The sequence below is a fragment of the Seriola lalandi genome, unplaced genomic scaffold, assembly GCF_002814215.2.
Source record: "Seriola lalandi dorsalis isolate HSWRI2012SDOR001 ecotype SW California unplaced genomic scaffold, Sedor1 jcf7180002054044, whole genome shotgun sequence".
Lineage (NCBI taxonomy): Eukaryota > Metazoa > Chordata > Actinopteri > Carangiformes > Carangidae > Seriola > Seriola lalandi.
In genome coordinates, this window is record NW_019524597.1 from 63,936 (window position 1) to 86,544 (window position 22,609).

A 22,609-nucleotide genomic window follows, 5' to 3' on the forward strand; every position below is an offset into this window, starting at 1 on the left:
CACACACACACACACACACACACACACACACACACGCACAGAGTTTACAGGTTAGAGTGAAACGTAAATCGATGCTGCTCAAAAAGAAGAAATCACATGAGTTGGTTTTCGACTTTCACATTCTGAATGTTTATTGAATTAAAATCACAGTGTGGAGTCCAAGAAGACAATTATCAGGTATCGTTTAAAGGAAGCACATCAGAAATAATTAGAACACTGCATGCACATCTTTCTCACATATATTACTCAACCATTTTAATGGTGCCCACGCCTCAGGGATAGCACAGCAGCAGATTCCTCACTAACAGCAGTGATCATTTTCTGGAAGTTTAAACTGGCCTTTGTCTGGATGAAGACGTCTCTCCGAACAGCAGGAGTGCTGTGACAAGAACGGACACACTCCTCATATTGCTTTCTACTCCTTATTACAGATGAAGCAATCAAGGAATTTATATAATTATATAAATATTTTTGATTTATCATTTTTATTGTACAGGATAGGATAATAATAAATCACACACTATAAGTGTAAACCACTTTAAACTTTTCACAGTGAAAAATACTTATACTTGCTTTCCTGAAGTAGAAACCTTTTATTTACAAACGCTTCTACTTCCCACATCCGGTTGTATTGGCGATCAGATATTAAATTTCTGGATGACAGCAACAGCTAGTCCAACACTGTCCATCATTTTACCCTATGATGGAATGAATGACCTCTGGTCTCTGACAACTGCATTTTGAGTGAAGATGTGCACACAATGCCAGACATCTTTTTCACTAAAAAGATAACTGGATTAAGGCTAAGATAAAACAATCAAAATTATTTTTTAAGAGGAATCATTGGCAGCACCCTGTAAGCATGTAGTCACCAGCAATAAGATCTAACTACATTCAATATTCTATATTATGTGCAATATTCAATGTAATATATATGTATGAATCTTCTACCGCTATAAATAAAAAATAATCCGTATATATGTGTGTACTCTGAGTGAGGTATAAGTGAGGTATATCTTTGGTTTTGTGCTGATTATGTGTCAAAGGCTGGTCGGAGGAAGGCTGGGTGTCAAGTGGAACCCGAAATAAGAAGAGGAAGAAGAAGACACCTGCTACACTTCCTGTCAAAGCTGCGCACTGTTGGAAAGCCTAGCTGCTCCACGGGGGGGTGGGTGCCAGGGAGGGGAGAGGGAGACAAAGCAGATGCAGGTTAGATAGCCCTCTCTCACCTCATTTCCCGGCGTCTGCCTTAACATCCACACAAACTCCAGCACTGCCATGAAGATAGCCACCAGCAGGCCACACACCAGCACCACGAAGATGCCGCCAATGTTCTCCATACCCAGACCTGGAGAGACGACAAGATGGAGCGGGAGACGCATGAGTGAGGGAGAAGGAGAGAGATGACGGGAAGAGGGATTCGTAGAAGAAGGAAACATTAATGCAGACAAAGTACTGTTCCACAAGTTGACGTGGAGCTGAAGAACGAGGACGAGATGAAGATTAATCCGTGACAAACCTTTGGCGCGGTGGTCCTCCTCCTTTGGACACTTGCCACCATCCCACCACTTCCTCTTGAGGATCTCCAAACGATTGTCCTCCTGCAGTTTGAGAATGGCCAGGTCAAACTCATCACGGTACACTGACCCTAGGGGGGAAGAGAGGGGCACAGCTCACAGATGCACAGTGCAAAAAAGACAAGGTATTAACCTTACAGCTGTACCTTCAGGGAAAAAAGAAAAATCATCTTGTTTCCAGTACAACACACATTTCTATTACTTTTTCCTCTGTGTGAAATTATGTCACCCCATTAGAAGAATTTCTTTCAACAAAATTAAGATTTCAAATATATAAGATTGAAGGGCTTGCTATGATTTCGCAGTGTTCTACGGGTCACTTCATAGTGTGTAGTATGGAACATCAGCCACATTTAAACATCAAAGGGATTGATATTAATCTTGTTTACTTTAAGGTGTGTTTTCCCCAATCTGCGGTTTGACTCAACTTGAGATCAAAGTGTAAATAAACCCTGTGTTTATACTCTCAGAGCAGCAATTGAGTAACTCGGCAACAGCTCCCCATTCTACAGGAACAATATTTCAAATTCTCACTTCTGCCATCACGGTGTGGAAAAAGCGGCTCGATTGAAGTCTAGCAGTAAGTCTCTTTTAGTTTCTCACTTTTTGCATCATTTTTCCCTCTTGATAGAAGCTAATGGTTTGGCTTTGTTGAGGCTTTACTTTTCAATTTAACTTTCCAATGTGACGTTTAAACTGTATCCTTCAACTAACGCCCCTGCTCGTCATTCCTTCTTCATAACTTCAACATGAATCATAGCGTATTCAAGCAAAAGCTTTTGTCCTCTGTTGCCTTCATTTTTACGCCAAGAAGTATCTATCTGTCGATCTATCTATCTACCTCTCTCTGTCTCTCAATTCTCCTTTTCTCTTCCCTTACTTTTAATCCCCACCCCGCCCCCTTTGTTTCTCCACTCACCCAGTGGCATGCCGATGCCATAGCCCTTGGTGTCCAGCAGTCCTCCAATCTGCGTCAGGTTGCAGTTCCTCTGGCGGTAGTACTCGTTCATGGTGCTCTCTAGCAAGTAGGCATAGTTGGAGTTGAGGACACGGGCGATCCCCTCCTCGGTGCTCTTCACGAACACACTTGGCTGCTTTGAGTGCATGAAGTTCCACATTCGCTGGTAAGTCTGATAGCGAGAGTTCTGCAGAGTGGTGAGAGACGAGATATGAGAAACTGAGACAAAACCCACAGGGTAAACAAAAGTCTATCAGTCGTAGATACATATTTTCGACTTTTGCAGAAGCGGAGATTGATTTTCATTTGTTTTTCTTTTTTGGTTTTCTTGACTGACGGTTTTATTCGAGCTCTCTGATTCTCTGAAGGCAGTGCAGCTGTTAAATGTGAATTTTTCTTTTCTTTTAGCACACCTTTTTCCATTTCAATAGCTTCAGTGTCCAAAACAGAAACTTCATTTAACATCCCCACCTGTCCTCTACTTTCTCTTGGCCTGTCTTCCCTGAGTTATTCAAGGTCCAGTGGATGTAAAAGCACTAAGAAAGAAGAGGCTAATATCTCTCTTTTCTCCCCTTATATCATCCTTCACTGTCTCTCACCCCTGTAACACACTCATTCTCTGTTTCTCTCTGTTTTTTCTCTTTCTCTAAGGTCAACTCTTGAGAGGATGAAAGAAGATAGTGTGTGTCTCTCTTAGGAGCCTGGACATTGCCCCATCTCCCTGAGGAGAAAGATATTGAATGGTTGTGGCAAAGAACAGACAGGAAACAAATAAAACGTGTGGTTAGAGGAGGGAGACAGGAAGGACAGGAAGGTGATGAGGAGGATAACATCACTGATGGCCCATTGATCACAGGGGCTCTGTGGTTGTGAGTGTGTGTATGTGGCTGTGATCTAGCAGCATAAACAACGTTTCATATGCAATTCTATGTGTAACCTCTGACCTGGAAGAAGGTCATTGTGGATCCTCCGTGCATGGTGCCATACTCTATCGCCGTCTGATCTGCCAGGTCGTCTACTGACTCTATCGGCACCTCCATCCTCTGGACTGTTAGGAAGGCAGCCAGGTTGGCGGTGTAGGATGAGATTATGATTAATGTGAAGGCCCACCTGTGGAGGAAAGGCAGAGGACAAGAACATATGTATTCACCTATAAAAAATATGTAAATGGGCAGACTAGTGGATGAAGATAGATTGTCTAGGTGAAAGTGTAGGAGGTTTAAAATAACTGCGCACCTGAGAGAAGGAGACACTGCAGGATTTTCAGCTGATGAAGAGGTGGATGGATGAATGGGTGGGTGTGAATGGATAAAGGTGACGATGCTCGGTTGGGATGAAAGGAAGTGAAGTTTTAGCTGCAAAGGCAGACATACACGGACAATATCTCACATATGAACATGCACAAATGCCATCACTGTCTCATCTTGAACCCTGATGTCCCTGAAATTGGGAATGACGCTTCAAGCTAACATCAGAGATGTAACGCATTCCATGATGGAGCATTATGCACAAAACTAAAACAGGACAGGACTGAATGGAAAAGCTGAAAACATGCAAATGCACTCATGATTGTTTGTCTCTGCAGACAATACTAACCACACTCCGCTGACACAACGTGTGGACAGAGCTCTGGGAGCAATGGTGGATCCTTGTTGCATGAAGCCTCCAACAGGGAACCAGAAACTGTTGCCAAGCGAGTACTGGTTGATCAGCAGGTTACAGCGACCCTTTAGACACGGGTGGGGGTTGTACCACTCATAAGGCGTCAATCTGGGGAGAACAAGACAATGCAGTTAGACAACGGAGAGAGTCAGAGGAGGAACACAGCCAACAAGAGTAGGGATGAGAGCTGGATTAGGTATTCTGATGAGAGCAAAACTCAAGAGACAGGGAGAGAGCGAAACGGAGAAAGAACAGGAGTGGTGAAAGACGAGGAACAAAACAACTCTAACAGTCAACTGAGCACAAAGTAACCTTGGCTCTCTAGAGAGAGAACCAACCTGCTTCTTATTCCCCATGTGCTGCCTACTTAAGCAGTGGGGTGACGGCAAGGTAATTGCTATGTTCAAATGCTGTTGCATGAAGCTAAAGTCATGTGACAACTCTGTCATGTGCTAGATTGAGACAGCAGTGTTGTCTTTTTCTCAAAACTAGAGTGTAATTCCCTTCTGATCTGTCAGAATCAATAAAGATTTAAACTCACATTTATAAGTCTATCTTAATACAATACTCACATGCCCATAAGTACACTGAAAGAGTTATTGGTTGCTGTAATTACTTGTCCTGTTCATACTGGCTTTGAAAAGATCTATTCCTCAATCCAGTGGGTATCTTCTAAAGTGTTTACTTGCTGAGCTCTTGCTGGAGGACAGTAACTCAAAGAAGGAATTTGATGCTACAAAGACTGCATCTCTGGTAAATACCCACTTGATATGTTTTGGACCCCTGAAACCTCATCTAAGCTTCTCCAGCTGAACTTTGGAATGTGTTTTTGCAGTGACTGACAACTTTGTCAATGTACAGTTCAGCATGTGAGTATTGTTTTAGGACAGACCTGAATAAATGTGAACCTATTGAACCTATCCTATAAGGCATAATTCCCAGTATGATTATAAAGGAAATACTGTTCTTGGCAAAACTTGGTTAATACATAGTATCTACATGACTGACATGAACAAATTACATTCCTCGCCTTCCGCAGATGTTGTTCATATGGGAAATTAGATTGTTTATAGAGGGAGTTACATTAGACATACAATTTCAATTTTTGATAGTTTCTTCATTGGATCAGTTTGTATTAACAATGTTTTAAATGTATACACAATCGTGTTTTGAACAGCAGTTGTGCCAGTTCCCAGCATGTCCAGCAGGTGTCACTGTGACGCTGGAGACCCACCACTGGGAGGAGAAACTTCTCTTTCACTGTGATGTGGAAGATCAACGGAAGAGAGACGCGAGAGAACAGACACCTGTTTCCTCCTCCGTATCACCCCCAAACAAACCCTTTTGTCTTATTACTCTCTGCACTCTACCCCCTTTTGTTTGTGTCTCTTTGTTTCCTCTGTGTCACCTGTACAGAGCATATACTAGTGAGCTCTTCACCTGGCCACCAGAAAGAGGACGCAGCTGACAGCCAAGTAGGCCAGAAGCATGAAGAGCCAGACGCCAGGGGAGAAGGGATCCAGGAAGGAGAAGTAGCCTGGCCTTCTTCCCTAAAACACAAAACACATGCATAGTGTACAGAGTTAAAATCATTACAGCCTGCTCAGGTGAAGAGACAGTTTGATCCCATGTTCAAATCACTCAGGCCAACCCAAGAAAGGCTTCAGTCGAACAAGGAAGTGAGACATTATATACTTACTTGTAAAGGTGAAGACTGACTAATTAGCAGCAGATGAAGTTTACGAATTTCTAACATGTCACCTCCATGCAGTGAGTGCCAAGATTAATAAAAGAGAAATGTTACTGAGTTTCAGTGTTGATTCGTTTTCCCCAGGCCCAATTTGGTCGCTGTTAACCAACATTTGCCTCAGTCTGTGTAATTTGGAAAAGATGGAAAAGGTGACTGGGACAGTAAATAAAGGGATTTTGATGTGATAAGCATAGATTTCCCTGTCCTAAACTGATAGCACTATAATTATATGAATCTCATTTGCATGTAAACATTCAGATCAACACTGTATGAAAGCACAAACTCAGTCTCCCATGAATTGTCAACAGAGTGGCACAGGCCTGTATACTGATACAACACCACAGATAAGAGGGTTTCTATCCCAAATTGTGCCGCTGAAAAACAAAAAATAATCAAATTAACCGACAACTATTTCCCGTTAATTGGTATACAGTATGCTTTTACATGAAATTACATAAGATACAGTATTCATGAAGAACAATTAGAGGTCAAAATAATTAACAGAGATAAAGACAACAGCCACCATTTGTGCTCTGCTCAAGGTTGTATGTGGCAGAGGGAGAAAGGTCAAATAATCAACTAAACCATTACAGCCACATTAAACAGAAATTCATTTCTGTGACCTATAGTTGACTTCCTGTATGACTGGGAGTGCACAGTGTCCCAGCTCGGAGGAAAAAAGTGAAAGAGATTAATAGCTTTTGCTTGGACAAAAAGGCTAGCTGTGCCAAAGCAACTATGGGCTGTTATGTATTGGTTTGGATTGGTAACCAGTAGCCGAGGAGATAAAATGGCTGAAATAAGGTTGGCAGCTTGTAGAGCGATGGGAATATAGGGTCTAATTTCGAATGTTTCATTATCCTGCGTCAACAGCTATTGTCCTCTAAATGAAACCAATTACTGGTGAACCAGGGCCAAGTATCAGAGTGATTGTGTGTGGTTATTTATGTGTGTGTCCGTGTCCCTGTGTGTGTTTGTGCACATCATATTTCTTATGTGCATATTCAGCGTATAGCCAGGCTGACCGAACATCAGCGTGGGAATATGGGCCATTTACATACAGATGCACATCCACCATCTGGTAATGACTATGAAATGGAGGTGCTTGCTCGAGCCAGCAGGACAGTTAAATAGTGGAGGCGATCAAACTACCAACTGTCTCATCTTGGGGGCCACCTGATGGCTGAGTGGTTAGGGTATATACCCACATGGGCATAAATGCCTTGAGCAGAAAGTCTACGATTCGACTACCGACCAGCTGCACCATTCACTGCGTGGCATTCTCCACGCTCTCCTTCCAGCATTTCCTGTCTGTCTTCGCTGTCCGTGGGAAATGAAGGAATAAAAATGCCCCAAAAAATGAGTAAAAAATGGAAAGATTTATCTTCAATATCTGCGTCAAAAGGCAGCACAGCGGAGCACACCTGAGCAACCCCAAATCGTTTTTATGCAAAAATACTCTATTAGGTACTCCTAGGGGAGATCACAGATGCCAAAACACTGCAGTAATACATTTGCGAGGCCCTTGAAAATTAAATTTGCAGCAAGAGGGTGAAATTATTTTCGGTGGGCATTTGTTATGATAAACGAACCCCCATTTAGACTTGCACAGAGATGAAAATTCATTAATGTGTCTGTAATCACTTGCATATTAGCTTGACTGAGTAAAATAGGAGCGGTGCAGAAAGCAGGAGAGGGGAGTGAGCTTCTAATTTTTTAGCATGATTCAAATCAGCTTGCCAGACTTAATGTCTGTCAGTCTATCTATAGAGGGTAATGCTTATGATGATGATGATAGCTGTCTGAAAATAGAACAGTGGAGTAGTGAAACACACAATTGCCATCTCAGAGGTAGAGTACTGATGCAAAGTGACAACCACTGCCATAGCTGCTTCTAGTTGGCACTGGCATTAGTGGGGTAACAGCAGTATATGTGCTGACATGAGTCCTGTTTGCTGGTCCAGTTTGGTGCATGCTGAACCAGCGTTTTGTTAACTGCTTGGCCCGCTTGTCCACATCTTAAGCTCCCACTAAGGTGCTATTATTAAGATGAAGAGAGCTGCAGAGACGCGGGACTCTCGTGCTAACAAATGGTGGAGAAGTGATCGGAAATAGAGACGGAGAGAAAAAGGAAAATAGGGAACCAGTAGGAGTTGTGCTGCTGAGGAATCCTGACGCTGGTGCTGTAATATGTTTGTTTTAAGACTCAGCGACAAAGTCATGTTTTCAGGAGTTGAAATTATCCACAGTGAGGCTGCAGCAGACACACTAATGAGCATACAGAGATTCCGAGAGGCTAAATGAGAGCTGCACAAAATGTATTCAAAAAATCTGTGCGCACATTTCCAAAATGTGTCAAGATATTTTTATATGGAAACACTTTTTTTTCCATTTCACAAACATTTCAGATAGAAAGAACAGGCTAAATGAAACTCTTTAATGAGCATCTTGTGACGACAAATAACATAATTGTTGGTACTGTGATGTCTGGTCTAATCAACATTGATGTATTAACAATAAACCAAATAATTATGTGTATTGTAAAAAGGGCCGATAGTGACAAAACAACAGAATTAACTGACTTTGTAATTCCTCTTCTCTCTATGAATCATTTTACTGTTTTGATTCACTCTCACTGCTCTTATCTGCTCCTGCTCCAATAACCCCACTGTACAGTACATTGCCCAGGACCAAACAACAGACAGACAAAGTGAGTGATATGCCAGTGAACATAGTGGAACATTTAGCAGCGAAAGAGCAAGATATTTCCCTCAAGAGTTGGTGGAGACCAAAAACAGAGCTGAAAGTAAATATTGGATTTACATGTGTCAGGTTCCTGAAAACATGAATCCAAATGAATGCTAATGTTTCTCCTGAATGCGTAAATATATCAAGCAACTGTTGGATAACATGTTAGCCATAACAGCTTTACAAAGGTGCTAATGTGCCAATGCTGTGTTTATAGCTTGCGCTGCCAAAAAATATGTTAATGCCATGTTTACATTTGTTTTGCCACAGCTTCAGAGTGCAGTCCGTACACTAAGTAACTGTGGAGGTGGCCCATAGGACAGGTGGACTAAGTCCTGCTTCCTGTTATGTACTTATGAAACAGTGCATTAGTCCTTCACAGGGGTTTACCCGATTAATCTCTGCAGCTGTCAGAGACATTCATTATAATAACTTATGTATTCAAATATCTAGCGTCTTTGGCAATTCACAAGTTCTCGGAGATAAACTGACTTGAGAGAGCAATTAAAAAAAACCCCAGCACCTCCCAGTCCATCTAAATGCCCTTGGATTAATGTTTAAACAGTGAGCCCATATAGGTGGTCTGCTCTCTCTTCATTTTGGAAGCTAAGTCTGTGTGTGCAAGACAGACTGTCAGTAGATGTGTATTGGTGTGTATGTGTTTGTGTTTCAAAGCTTGTCAGCAGCTGTCTAGGCTGTCAGTCATCTGTGCTTGGGCAATCCAGTGCACAGGAAGCACCGGTGCTGAACACAGAGGCAGCAGGTAGTTCACGTCTGGTTGGGAAAAACACATCAACCATGGCTAGTTTGGTAGTTACTGTTTAATGAGAGATATGCACTTGGAAGAGGCAGAAGACTCCAAAACTCTGCCATAAAGCCCTTACAAACTAGTAGTACTTAACATTCTTAGTTGCCTTGGTGCATGAGTTAGGTATCAAAAGTAAATCTGCTGCAATGAAGAGATTACAGAGCGGAACAAGCACCAAATGTCTGTATATGAGTCTACATTACAGCAACAGGTTGCTCTCGCTCTTCACACATAAACATTTGCTGCTGTGTTTAAATAATTTTTATTAGCGGCAGGGGAATCATTTTATAGAGGTTTATCGTCATGTTAAGATGAGAAGAGGGCACGAAGCAAATCAATAGACCAGAGAGAATGCAGACGCGGCGCAGAGGGCGAAACATCCTTTATGACCTGTTTTTATGAGTACATCTAAACAAATAGAAAAGCGAAGAATTGCTGCCTATAATGATATGCGTGTATATCCCTTCTTCCTCTTAACACACAGATGAAGAACTCATTCATTTTACCTCGCACTGCCCTTGTTTTCTTCCTACTGTCCCACCTTCATTCCCCTCTCTTCCCCACCTCTGTCTCTCTCGGGGGATTGCCTGCCTGCCAGGAGGGTGGCTGAAGGAGCTGGTGAGGTTATCCAGTCAAGGATTTCACCTAGTCATCCTCCCTCTTGGTATTCATACCATGGTGTTGCCCCCCGAGGCTGCCTGCCTGAATACCGACTCACTGAAGGAGACTTTCCACTGTCATTTCAACTCTCTACTTTCTCCGGCTTGCTTCTCTGCTCCCATTTCTCCATGTTCTCTCCACCCCGTCTTCTTCTCTTTTTTACCTGTTTCTTGCTCATTCTCTTTTATGTTGGCTGTCTCCCTCTCTCATCGCCGTGTCTCCCTACCTTCTGCCTTTTTTTTTTTCTGGGCTCTCTGATAGTGTGTGCATTTCTAATCGTGTCAGAGCGGACGCTGTCAGCTGTTACGGCTGTTGAGATGGCTGCAGGGTCTCCGTCTGGAGAGCAGTTGATTTGGTCGGGGTCACAGGGTCATTTTCACAACAACATGCTGCTGACTCTTGGGCTTTATGTCTGTGTGTTTTGTGCATACATACACCTGTGTGTTGCAGTGCGTGTTTTCGTGTCGTATGTGTGACAGCATGCACAGAGTACTTTAATAGGAACACCTTTTCACCTGCCTATTCGTACAATTATCCAATCAGCCAATCATGTGGCAGCAGTGCAGTGCAAAAAATCCTGCAGATACAGGCCTGCTGGAGTTTTAGTTAATGTTCACATTAAACATCAGAATGGAGAGAAAATGTGACCTCAGTGACTTTGACCGTGGCATGATTGTTGGTGCCAGACGAGCTGATTTGAGTATTTCTGACACTGCTGATCTCCGGAGATTTTCAAGCACAACAGTCTCTAGAGTTTTTACTCAGGATGATGTGGAAAAAAAAGCAGAACTGAGCAGCAGTTGAAACACCTTGTTGATGAGAGAGGTCAGAGAAGAATGGGTAGACTGGTTGGAGCTGATAGAAAGGCCACAGTACCTCAGATAACTACTCTTTACAACTGTGGTGAGCAGAAAAGCTTCTAAGAACGAACAACATGTCGATCTTGGGGAGGATAAGGACCCATTCTTGTCAGCTAAGAACAGAAAACAGAACCTGCAGAGGACACAGACTCACCAAAACTGGACAGTTGAAGACTTGAAAAAACGTAGCCTGGCCTGACGAATCTGGATTTCTGCTGAGGCAGCAGATGGTAGAATCAGAATTTGGCATCGAAAGCATGAATCTATGAGCCTGACCTGCCTTGTGTCATCAGGCCAGGTGGTGTAATGGTGTGGGGAATATTTTCCAGTCACACTTTGGGTCCCTTAATAACAGTCGATCATGGGTTGAATGAAACAGCTGATCTGAATACTGTTGCTGAACATGTGCTTCCCTTTATAACCACAATTTACCATATTCTAATGGCTACTCCCACTATGATAATGCACCACATCACAAAGCAAATCATGAACATGACAGTGAGTTCAGTGGACTTCAGTGGTCTCCCCAGTCACCAGATCTGTATCCTGTAGAACACCTCTGCGATGTGGTAGAACTGGAGATAGACAACGTGAATGTGCAGCTGACGGATCTGCAGAAATGATGTGATGCAATCGTGTCAACATGGAGCAGAATGTCAGAGGAATGTTTCCAACATCTGGTTGAATCCATGACCCGAAGCATCGAGGCTGTTTTGAGAGAGAAAGGAGGCTCTGCTCAGTATTAGTATGCTGCTCCCGATAAAGTGCTCGGAGAGTGCGTGTGGGTGTGTATATCAATATACACAGGGCCACATGTGTTTGTGACTGTGTAATTTTGTCTGAGGTCGTGTGTGGCCAGAGAGTCAATAAAGCTCCGTATGTCATGCTCTACCCTTGGGGCAGCTGCCGCATCTGACACGGCTTCCACACGCCCCTAATTAACTCCTATGTCTAATTAAGCGCCTCTCTCTCATCCTCTTATATACACACGCGCACACATGCTGACTTTGTTGCACAGTCTCCTAAATGAAGGAATCGTTTAAATGAACACGAGATATTAAATACTTTGGAGCATTGGGATCTTGGGTTACAGCATATGGCCTTTTTGTTGTACAGGTGATGAATGTAATGGGAGGGAAGGCTTTTATGAGCAGAGGTTGACAGTAGCTTTAGGTTATGTCTGGGTTCATAACTCTGACGCCCTTTTTCAGGCGAGCACTGACATAAATTGTACCAGCTGCTGAGGTGAAGGTGTCCTTTTTGATTTGTGTATAAAAGCAAATCAAATTTATTTATACGGCCTCAAAACCACATGCATGTCAAAGGACAGAGAGTACACCATATAATATACACTACTATGTGACTGTGTGCAGTACATAACTACAAATCCTTAACCAGGCACAAGAGACCTCTGGAGGACCTTGACAGGCAGAGCTCCTCTTCTCCCGGCGAGCTGCAAGCTGTCTGAGATTTGTTCCTATATTTTTTATTTCAGTCTGGTGCTTCAGAAATCAAAACAGAATCGGTAGACAAGGCACAAGGCACAAGGAACAAGGCACAAGGCAACGGCGATCCCTCGAGGGAATCCGATCCCCTGTCTTTTCGTGTAATGTAAACCACTGTCACAAAACCATGCGACAGGTAATTAAGTGCTGAGATTTACCACTGTTCTGAACACCCCGTGGAAAACTTGACTGTGACAGATGAGAGTTTTTAGAGTGGAGAAACCTGTAGAGGTTCAGTCCAGGGTTGTTGCTTCTTTCTGCTGTTTCATACAGGAAATACATTTATTTAGTTTTGCTGTTTTTGGTCTGAACTGGGTTTAAAGGCAGTGAGATAGCTTTGCAATACTCAAGTAATTTTTGCCCAAACAGGATTATGCCTTTTGCTATATTGTTGTAACTAAAAAAAAATATTGTCCATTTTGTTTGGCTCAGAATGTGAAGGACTATCACAGCTTTAATAAATATAAATTAATGACAAAACAAAAAGGATACCGGTAAAAGAGAAAAACAGTGTGTGTGTGTGTGTGCGTGTGTGCGTGTTTGTGTGTGTGTGTGTGTGTGTGTGTGAGAGACAGACATAGAAAACATACAAAGAGGAGAAATGGAGATTAAATAGCTGATAGTCTGAGGGTAATTAATACCCAACAGGAGCCTTTATTTTATTGCATTCGCCATTCTTATTGATTAGACAGAAATTTTCATTTAAAGTTTGAAATAAGCAGCAAACCTCCTTGTAGAAATCACTGTGCCTCAGATCAATAGTCAGTGGATTAGAACTAAACAAGTGCAGTCACAGAAATTCAAATATCGAATTGCTGAGGGGCTGCTCTGAGTCTGATTTGAGAAAATACCAAGGGGCAATGAAAAATTAAGGAGCAAATGAGAGAGAGAGACAAAGACAGGGGACACCTGTCTTCTGTGTTTCTTTTACCATGTACCTTTCCTTTCTCTATTTCTTTCTCTCTTCAAGATCTCCACATACTTTATCCTGTGAAGGTAAACTATCACGATACTGTGTGTCTTTGGGATTCATGTAGCTGAGGAAAGTGAGGACATCATGTGAAGTGTAACTAGATGTTGTGTGTTTTCATATCAAGAAGGCCTCTTTCCCAGAATTCCTGTACATGCTTTTAGGGTACATTAGTGCATGAAGAGATCTGATTCTTGTTGGGCAGACGGTCAGTCACAATTCTTTGTCCTTGGAACAGTATAAAGTGAATTTTCTTTTCACTTCGGGGAGACTTTTCCTTCAGATTTTTAGTGATAAGTTTTGTCTTCTATATTGTATACAATATATTCTAACCTTGAACTTGTCAACGGTTTGTGTTTATTTTATCTGTGCTGAGTGTTTTGCAGGTAATTTTCACCAGAATCAGAATAATAACTGCTTTCTTTCTTCCCACTGCACCTGCAGCGAGCATCGATTGATTCTCCCCAACTGTTGGCGCTCAATTGAGTCCCTCACTGCTACACCTATTAGCGCTGTGCGCAGACTATGGGAAGGTGAAAAACAGTGAGGATTACAAGAAAGATGGAATGTGAGTAAACGCCCCTTTGGGATACTATACTAATGTTAGCTCGTGCATGTGCCACAGCACCTCAGTGCGGCCCGTGGCCAGAGCCATACTGGGCCCTGCTGTGTCACCTTGGGTTTTGGGGGGAGGACTGATGATTAATAGGCCACTGACTCTGCAAACACTGGCTCATTTCCACCTGCCCTGCTGTTGTTTCACTGTTTCTTGCTTGGGCTTGCTCTCTATGGAGCATGGAGCGTGTTGCTTGTGTGAATAAGATGACCAAACCCAATCAGAGGGCAAGGAGAACACAACTGTGAAACTGCTAAATTCATCAGGAAGTTCACACTATAAAACAGGCCATCTGGAGTTAGGAGGATTGGGGGGAGGGGGTGGCAACAGAAGGAGGAAATGAGCAAACACGAGAGAAGTGAAAAGAACTGGACACCGTTAAAAAGCTGAGACTGCAGGGACAGAAGGGGAAAGATGTTTGGAAGATTAAGAAGAAGCAATGAAACAAGACTAAAGGTTGGAGGAGAGGATGAAAGCAGGTAGAGGATGTAGAGTGTCGCCATGAAAACACACAGGTGATTGGGAAATGGAGTAGCTGGGAGGTGAGGAGGAGGAGAGTGTGAGGGGATTATGGCAGACTAAGTGAGAGAGACTCTACAGACCAAAAGTGCTAGTAGTTCCTTCTCAGGCATTAGACTTAGCTGAGCCTTCTGTGCTCTCCCGCAAGCTGCTACTGGAGCCAGGGTGACTGGTGAGAGTGGGTGTTGGGGGTGGAGGATGTGGGAGGGCCGGTGGGAGGTAACTCACCAGGTGGACGCGGTACATGATGCTGATGCCAAGGGTCATAAAAGGCTTGGAGAAGTCAATGACCTTTTCACGCTCTGCTGTGATGGTGAGGCCGGCGACTGCCAGGTCAGCTTTCTGAAACGCAGACCGCAAGTAGTTTCACATCCTGTGGTATCACACAATATACTTAAAGGAACATTGAACACAGCGGTGGGGAAGTAACATAAGTATATGACATAAACCAATGATGTCAGAGCTTGTAAAGAAGACGAGGATGACATAAGAGGTGGGCAACTAGTTGCTAATTCCCTTATAATGCCCTTTTGTATCCCACAGCCCTTTTGTCCGCCAATAGCACTATCTGTGGCGAGGATAATCCAGCATTGGCACTGTGTGTCTGTGTGTGTCTATATATGTGTGTGTGTGTGTGTGTTTGACGGGCACAAGAGAGCTCAGTGTAACCATTGTGGCGGACCAAGGGAGCACTGTCAAGACAAATCACTTGACAAAGCATTTGCTTGTGAAACACACACTTTACAACACACACACACACACACACACACACACACACACACACACACACACACACACACACAGACACACACACACACACGTAGAAATGGTCAATGTACGCTGAATACTGGATGGCTCCCCACTAATAATACAGGCCAGCAAAGTGCAACTGCAAGGGATTTTTCATCTCCCTGAGGAGCGAAGAGTAAAAGCAGCAACGCGTTGCTCTTTGTCTGCTGCAGGAGAACTAAGAGGATTGGGGAGACGGAGAGGAATGGGAGGATGAGAGCGAGGAGAGGGGAGCTCTGCAGCAGCGCCGCAGATGCCACTCAAAATCCACAAACACTGTTTCTATGTAAAGGAGAGAGAGACAAAGAGAGGGGGGGGGCATCAGACATACACGGGTTTTTGCTACAACATCCAATTTGTCGTGATGCGATGTGTAATTTTGCTCATAATTATTCTGACCTTTAGACATTTGGATACTCACCTAAAAGCCCCCAGTCCCGCTTTGTCCGTGCTTCAATTAGTGCATTACACTCAAAATTTCCACCTCTGTGACCGCGCCCAAGCCTACACTCCACGCTGATGCCGCCCTATCCTCAGCCCGCAGGCTTTGACCCTTCATCATCAGATGTCCCCAGCCTCCGACTCATCTTTTCTTTTTTTTTTTTCCCTCCGTCGTTTGAAAGTCTGATTGCCTGCTCCCAGCGCCGGAAGGAAGCCACGCGCAGGGAACGACCATCTAGGCAATTTCAACAAAGAAAGTCACTGATCCTTTGAAAAATGAACACACAGTCGTAACAGCCGCTGAAATATTTATGTGACAATGGAATATTAATATTGATTACTGGATTCCTCTGCCTGCCTGCTGTTATGCCTTCTAGTACAACTGAAAAAAACTCCCCCAAAAAAACAGTGTAATGCTGGCTGTTCAATATTGCATCATACCTGTTTCCCCTTGCATTCCATCATGTCATGCTAACCCAGTAAAAAAGGACAAAATAAAACTTGTGAATGTGAGTGATGAATTAAACATTACCCTCTAGGATGCGTTTGACTTCAAGAGTTCAGTCTTTGGAGATGCTGTACACCTCTGTTCTCTAACCGCAGCACTGTGGATTGAGGAACATATTGCACTTATACTTTGGTGTCTGGGTTCCTCCTGGCCAGACTCATTGTTAGCTCAGGCTGTCTCACACCCATCAAACTGATCGCCATCATACTGTGAAATATTGTCCAGTCTGAATGATACTGGCAGCGATACAGGTATCTGTTGTCTGGAATAACCTCAGGCTGTCCTCCTTTGCTGCTCCCAATGTATATTTCAAATCCTTTCGGTTTATCCATTAAACTTGCCAACATAGCTGTTCCTCCGTTTTCATTCACAATTTTTTTTTAACTCTGCCATCTTCCCCATTCCTTTCTAAGCCTTTAACCAAACACACTCAAGCCTTTCTGTCCACTGTGGAACATCCCTCCAGACATCCCCCGTCCCACGACAAATCCCTCTCAAGCACGTCTCGACTTTTTGTCCGCCCATTTTGCCACTCCACGGCTCAAGCTGCTATCGGAGACACATGTCGCATTCTGCCACGGCTCTGCTGAAGGTCATCCTTCCAGAGGCAACTTAGAAGGGGACGAGGGCAGTGGCGGGCTATGACAATAACAAGAGCAGGCACTCCTTGCTTTACATACTTAATGACTTTGCCCTCCATTAGCCCACGGAATTAAGACAGATCACCACTTAGGATCGACTCAGTCCCTCTCAACTTCATTCCCTTCTCCTCCTCCTCACCCCAGCGGTCCTCCTCATTTGTTTTTTGTTTTTTTTTAAGGCTTGTTTCACTTCTTTTCCTCCCCCTTGTCTTCCCTCAGCTCTCTTATATAACCTTATCTGCCTGTTAACAGCTACATACAGAAGAGCTGGGAGAGTGTAAGACCTCACTCAGAGATTTAACATCAACAACACAGACTGATTCAGGGGGAAAGTCTGTTAAGGTCAGTTCAGAAGGCTTAAGGAAAGGAGCTGACAGGGAACAAGGCACCAACAAGCCGTGACTATTTTGGAAAATACAGTGGTTAAGCTGAAAAGGCCAACTCCTAAATGACAAAAAAAAGAAAAAGCTGCTGGCAGTAACTGTATGAGAGCTGAGAGATACACTTTTGCGTTCGTGCATTTATGTGTATATATTTACATACCCTTGAGATGAGCTCTCCGACCATGCCGGTCCATGTTCCATTAGCTCCAGGGACCCCGTACAGTCCGTCCCCCACCAGCCGGATGCGATACTTGAACTTGAGAATGTCTGCCAGCTCCTTCAGCATGTCCACACAGAAGCCTTCGTAGCGGTCATTTCCCTCCAGTTCTTGGTGGTTCTGCCGCAGCATTACATATGGATTCTCCTGAAAAACACACATGGTTTGCAATTTAGACAGTGCAGTGAAATCTACTAGGCACTGGATCTGCATTTCAAAGGGGCACCACACCGATTTTACACGTTAAACTCACAGAGTCAGCCTGTGAAAATAAAAAACAGGTCTCTGTGAGTGCGGCTGAGTGTGTCCAAGTCTGAAAAATAACTCTGATAATGCCATCAGGTTATTTAATCTTGGCTTGATATGGACATTGAAAGACATGGACATGGAGTTACGTTATGGGAAATGTAGAATTCAGTGTTTTTTGCAGCTTGACCTATACTTGAGGCTAAAAGTGAGGCTTTCTTTGACTCTGTTACTTAGACTTTGATGGTTCTTTTTGAAAACCTATCTCTTGAAAGCCTTCACAACTTTATGTAAGTATAATACTAAATCACTGGAGTGCCCCTTTAAAGTTTAATATTACTGCTTTACAGAACCTAACCAAAGATTTCACAGTCAGGAAGAATGGCGGAGGCATCCCCTACGTCCATTGGAGGTCATAGTTCACATCATGTTTATTGCTTTCAATGAAAACTGAGATTTGTGGATTTGAAGCAGTGCCAAACACTAAAATCGGGAACAGACAGGCGTTCGCTAATCTGTTATATCCAGCCAAAAGCAGATAAGGAACAAAAGCAACGCACACACTCACACACTCAAACACGCCTATTTACAGCCTGTCTTTTAGAGAACCAACTCTCTGTTTGGCTGTCTGTTTATTTATGTCTTGTTTTGTCATGTAGGTGATGTTGTAGGAAGATTTAAAGATCCCCACAGTGATGTATTTTGGAGCCACCCTTATTGTGCTGTTTTTCAAATAATGCAACTGTCAAAACGGTGTGCTCAGGCTCCACTGCATCATAAAAAAGACAGCGTTATGTACCACTTTGCTGTTGCACTATCCCTGCACTCAGCTCGTGAATCCAGCTAAAACTAACTCACTTTGGCAACATGACATCAGATAACTAAGATTAACAAGTCTAAGTGTTTTCTTGTGCTGGCACTCTACATTTAGAAAAAACAAAAATTAAGCAAAAGGAAAAAAAAGTTATCTTTTCTTCATTGTAGAAGTTTCATTACGTGTTTTTCTTTAGACAACCATGAGCTTGTTAAAGAAACTGTCAGTTACTAATTTCAACACAGCTGCCTTCGGTGGAGTCTGTTTAATTCACCGCAGGGTCATGTGGCTGAGCCATTCAAGGCCTGTGTTTCTTCTTTCAGTGGGGTAAAGCAGAAGCAGTAATGTTGTGGAGGTGTATTTTGAGAGCTGGAATAGAAGTGAAATTGTTTTGTCATCGACACACTAGGAAATACTTAGTTGTGCAGTAACTGGTTGGCTGCTGATTGATTTGCTTCTCAGAGAAACCCACAAAAATAGAAGTTACACTGAAATTGGACACAGCAGGTGGCACAACTGTTACTGTGACTTGCCCTGTTCTCATAGCAACTGTTTGGTTCCACCTGTAGCTGTATGTAAAAGGGGGTTCAGATCGCTCTGACACTGGACTGGGCGGCTTTTGCCCCTTTCTTGCTGCATCACTGCGCAGTAGAACCAACAGCCTGCTGCTCTGCTGTGATAAGAAAGATAATAAAAAGACTACAAACCCACTCTCTGTCCGGGTAACTCTGCACCTAGAAACATATAGATTCAATTTATCTAACCATTCTCATAGTAATCAGACCTGCAATAATATAGGCAATAGCCTATATTACAGAAGCAAAAAGAGAGGTAGTTGACAAAGTAAGGGAACTGGACATGTTTATGTTAAATAACTGGTGAAGATTGTTTTTATTCTTTATTTTTCTTATTGTCGATTCCAAAGCCACTGAAAAGACCAAAAGCAAAAGTTAACTGATCCTAAGTTATTGGGATTGGATAGGTACATAATTGATGCTAAGTATTGTCAGTTCATACAAAGCTTATCAATAGGCCAAAATCACACCACTAAGGTTTGGTTAGATCTGGGCAGAAAACCAATCTGGTCAGGGTCTGGAATCATGATTAGGGTAAAAATAACTACTTGGTTAAGATTAGGAAATGGCCCCTTAACCATGATTGTCACGGTTAAAATAAACCAATGTTGACTGTCAGTACAGGAAACTGGAAAACAGAAGTCTCGTGTGTTCAAGTCCGACATTTTGTTGACCCATCCGTTCACTCTGACCTCCTTGTTATGTGGATTAATGCCACACTACCTCCTCCTTTGCTCCAGATAGAGAACAGTCATAATTCCTTTGGCTTCGAAAGATATTTCATTTTGAGGCATTTGCTGAAACACCTGATGCTCCAGTTTTAGTAACATATGCTAAAACCTAAAGGACCCAGCTCTTTGAGGAAACATAACTTAACATAACTTCAGTAGGACTGACCTGGCTTGGGATTGAGGCCCACAGACAGGTTGGGGAAATCAGAAAATACTAAAAGATGAGCTACTGTCAATGAAACTACTGAATATCGTCAGCTATGTTCTTTAAAAAGTAGAAGATAAAACAAAATGTGTCTTAGCTCAGAGTCAGTCAAGCTTACAGCCAGTTAGTGACTATATGTACCACACAGTGAAAGTAAATCTGTCAGTCTGTTCATTAACTCCCTCAAACAGTCACACATGTCACCTCACTGGCTTCACATGACATCTATGCATGCCTATGTTTCAGCTTGCATCAAGCACAATATAAATGCTAATTTCACAGCTCACAGACTGCTGAAGCTTTTCAAGCGCCAACTTGAAGTCAAACCAGACGGAGTCAGACGTTTTCACTCTCCTTCCAATTTCCGCAACATTATTACAGAGGTTGGCTTGATAGGCGTTGTGTATACGACACAAGCTGGACTGGGGGGAGGGGTGGGGAGGGCGGCAGGGAAGAAATGAAGTTAGACACAAACGTGCTACCGTCACGTAGCAGCTCTTCTCAACTAAAAAAGCGTAAGATGTGCCTGGATGAATGATGTATGCTTCCGTGCGCATACAACCTGTAATTAAGCGAAAACAATAATAATTCACTTTCCATCTTGTTGTTGATTTATGTGTGTGAAAAGCTTTCTATATTCAGGCCTATGACAAATAGCCCCCACCATCAGGAAGCTCAATCCCTTGAAATAGTGCTAGAAAATATTGCCTTTGTATCTTGTCTTCCCTCTGTCCCACCGTGTTGACCCGGTTAAGTACAGACTGATAAAACTAGGCCTGGCAAACATCAATCACACCAGTAAAAGTCCAACAGCAATCAATAACACAGAGACCGGTTGACTGTTATTAAGCCAAAATGCTTTTACTCCTCTTTTTCATTTTTTCTGAATTTCATGCTCGCTCTCTCTCTCTCTCTCTCTCTCTCTCTCTCTGAGCTCCAGTTGTTCCATAAAAATATACTGTCAAAACTGTCTATTAACCAGACCTGAGTCGCAGAGATGGAAAGACAACTGCTATTAAAAGTTGATATATCTGCTGCACTTCATACTCATCCAAAAACTTCCACCACACACTGACACCGCTCCCACTAGAAGCCTCTGTGAAGCTGAGAACAAAATCATATGAAAATAAGTATATAAAGGTATGAAAAGTCTATACAGGGGTATGAAAGCGCTGTCTTCCATGAAGGCTAAATCACAAGGAAATTCCATCTCCCTTCTTTTGCACACCACAGCAAAACAGCAATAAAAGCTATGAGTTTGAAGCTATAAAGAAATGCAGACTTTTAAAGCAGCCTCTTATTCCCAGGCCATGAGGAGTCTGGTTGTGGACTGATAACTTTGGAAGAGGAAGCACGCTTACATATGCACAAGCAAGTACATGCACGCACAAAAGCACACACACACACACACACACACTGACGCAGCCAGGTGCACCTGTGGGTGTTGTTCATATCCATCTTCACACACCACAGTGGAGTTTCCCCCCCTTTTAAAACCTCAAAGTGATCAGGATGTCTTCACACACCTCCTCGCTTTCTTCAACTGTATTCTTATCCCTAAGAACTTGCTTTCCAGAGCCGAGCAAACTGGCATCTGAGGTGCAATTCTCTCGCAGGGCTCTGTAGTCCTGTCTGAGGAGGAGCCACGTAAGCTCTGATACTTTAATACTAATACTAAAATATTAGGTGCTTAGAGAAGGGGCTAGGTCAAGTTAATTTTCTTTTATAACAGCTTTGCGCTTCACTGTAAACAAAATGGCAGAATAGTCAAATACAAATGAAGTGAAAACTGAGAGAGAACAAGCAAACACAAACTTTGAAAAATGAGGACAGATCTTGTGTCCGTGTGTGCAAATTCATGTGCATGTGCCTCAGTGCTTCAACGCCTGTGTGCCAACAAATCTGCTGCTGTGTCTGTTTTTATCGGACGACACTATGTGCACTGTTGAATTTTCCCCATTACGTATGTGAGTGGATATGAGAGCACTCAGTGACACAAGGGTAGTCTGCGGGAGAACTGAGTGAATGACCGCGAGAGTGGTAGATGACAAAGGCAGAAAATGGCTCATACAGCAGGGACTTAAAGCAGGTTTCAGGCACTAACAGGAAAAATGGGTCTTGAGCTGGGATTTAAATATTGAGACGGCATGATTCCCTAACAATGGCAGAAAGCTGGCACCAAAGAGCGAGCGATGTCCCTACAGGTAAAGCTCTGCTCCATTTGATTTCTTCCAGAAACGAGGAATAACACAGAGACTTGAATACTGTGAGCACAGAGCATGGGTGCTATTTGAGAGCCTAATTAAACTGGTGATACGTTAACACTAACGGCTGTTTAATGATTTGCTGGTGGCATAATAACCACATGTATTTACATCAAACCGATGAAAAAAAAGACTCTCTCACTCAAATGTGTGACATAAGCT

At 43.0% G+C, this 22,609-nt stretch overlaps 1 protein-coding gene across 1 annotated transcript in view; it reads right to left on the bottom strand.

Annotated features, from left to right (window-relative positions):
• Window positions 1-22,609, bottom strand: part of grik4 (glutamate receptor, ionotropic, kainate 4) — a 273,439-nt gene that overhangs the window by 5,886 nt on the left and 244,944 nt on the right. The window contains exons 14-21 of the mRNA XM_023402955.2: window positions 17,556-17,759; window positions 14,862-14,975; window positions 5,638-5,747; window positions 4,132-4,305; window positions 3,480-3,645; window positions 2,497-2,722; window positions 1,520-1,648; window positions 1,230-1,348 (exon numbers count right to left, since the gene is read on the bottom strand). Of these exons, the coding sequence (XP_023258723.1) occupies window positions 1,230-1,348; window positions 1,520-1,648; window positions 2,497-2,722; window positions 3,480-3,645; window positions 4,132-4,305; window positions 5,638-5,747; window positions 14,862-14,975; window positions 17,556-17,759 (1,242 nt within the window). The remainder of the gene's footprint in view (window positions 1-1,229; window positions 1,349-1,519; window positions 1,649-2,496; window positions 2,723-3,479; window positions 3,646-4,131; window positions 4,306-5,637; window positions 5,748-14,861; window positions 14,976-17,555; window positions 17,760-22,609) is intronic.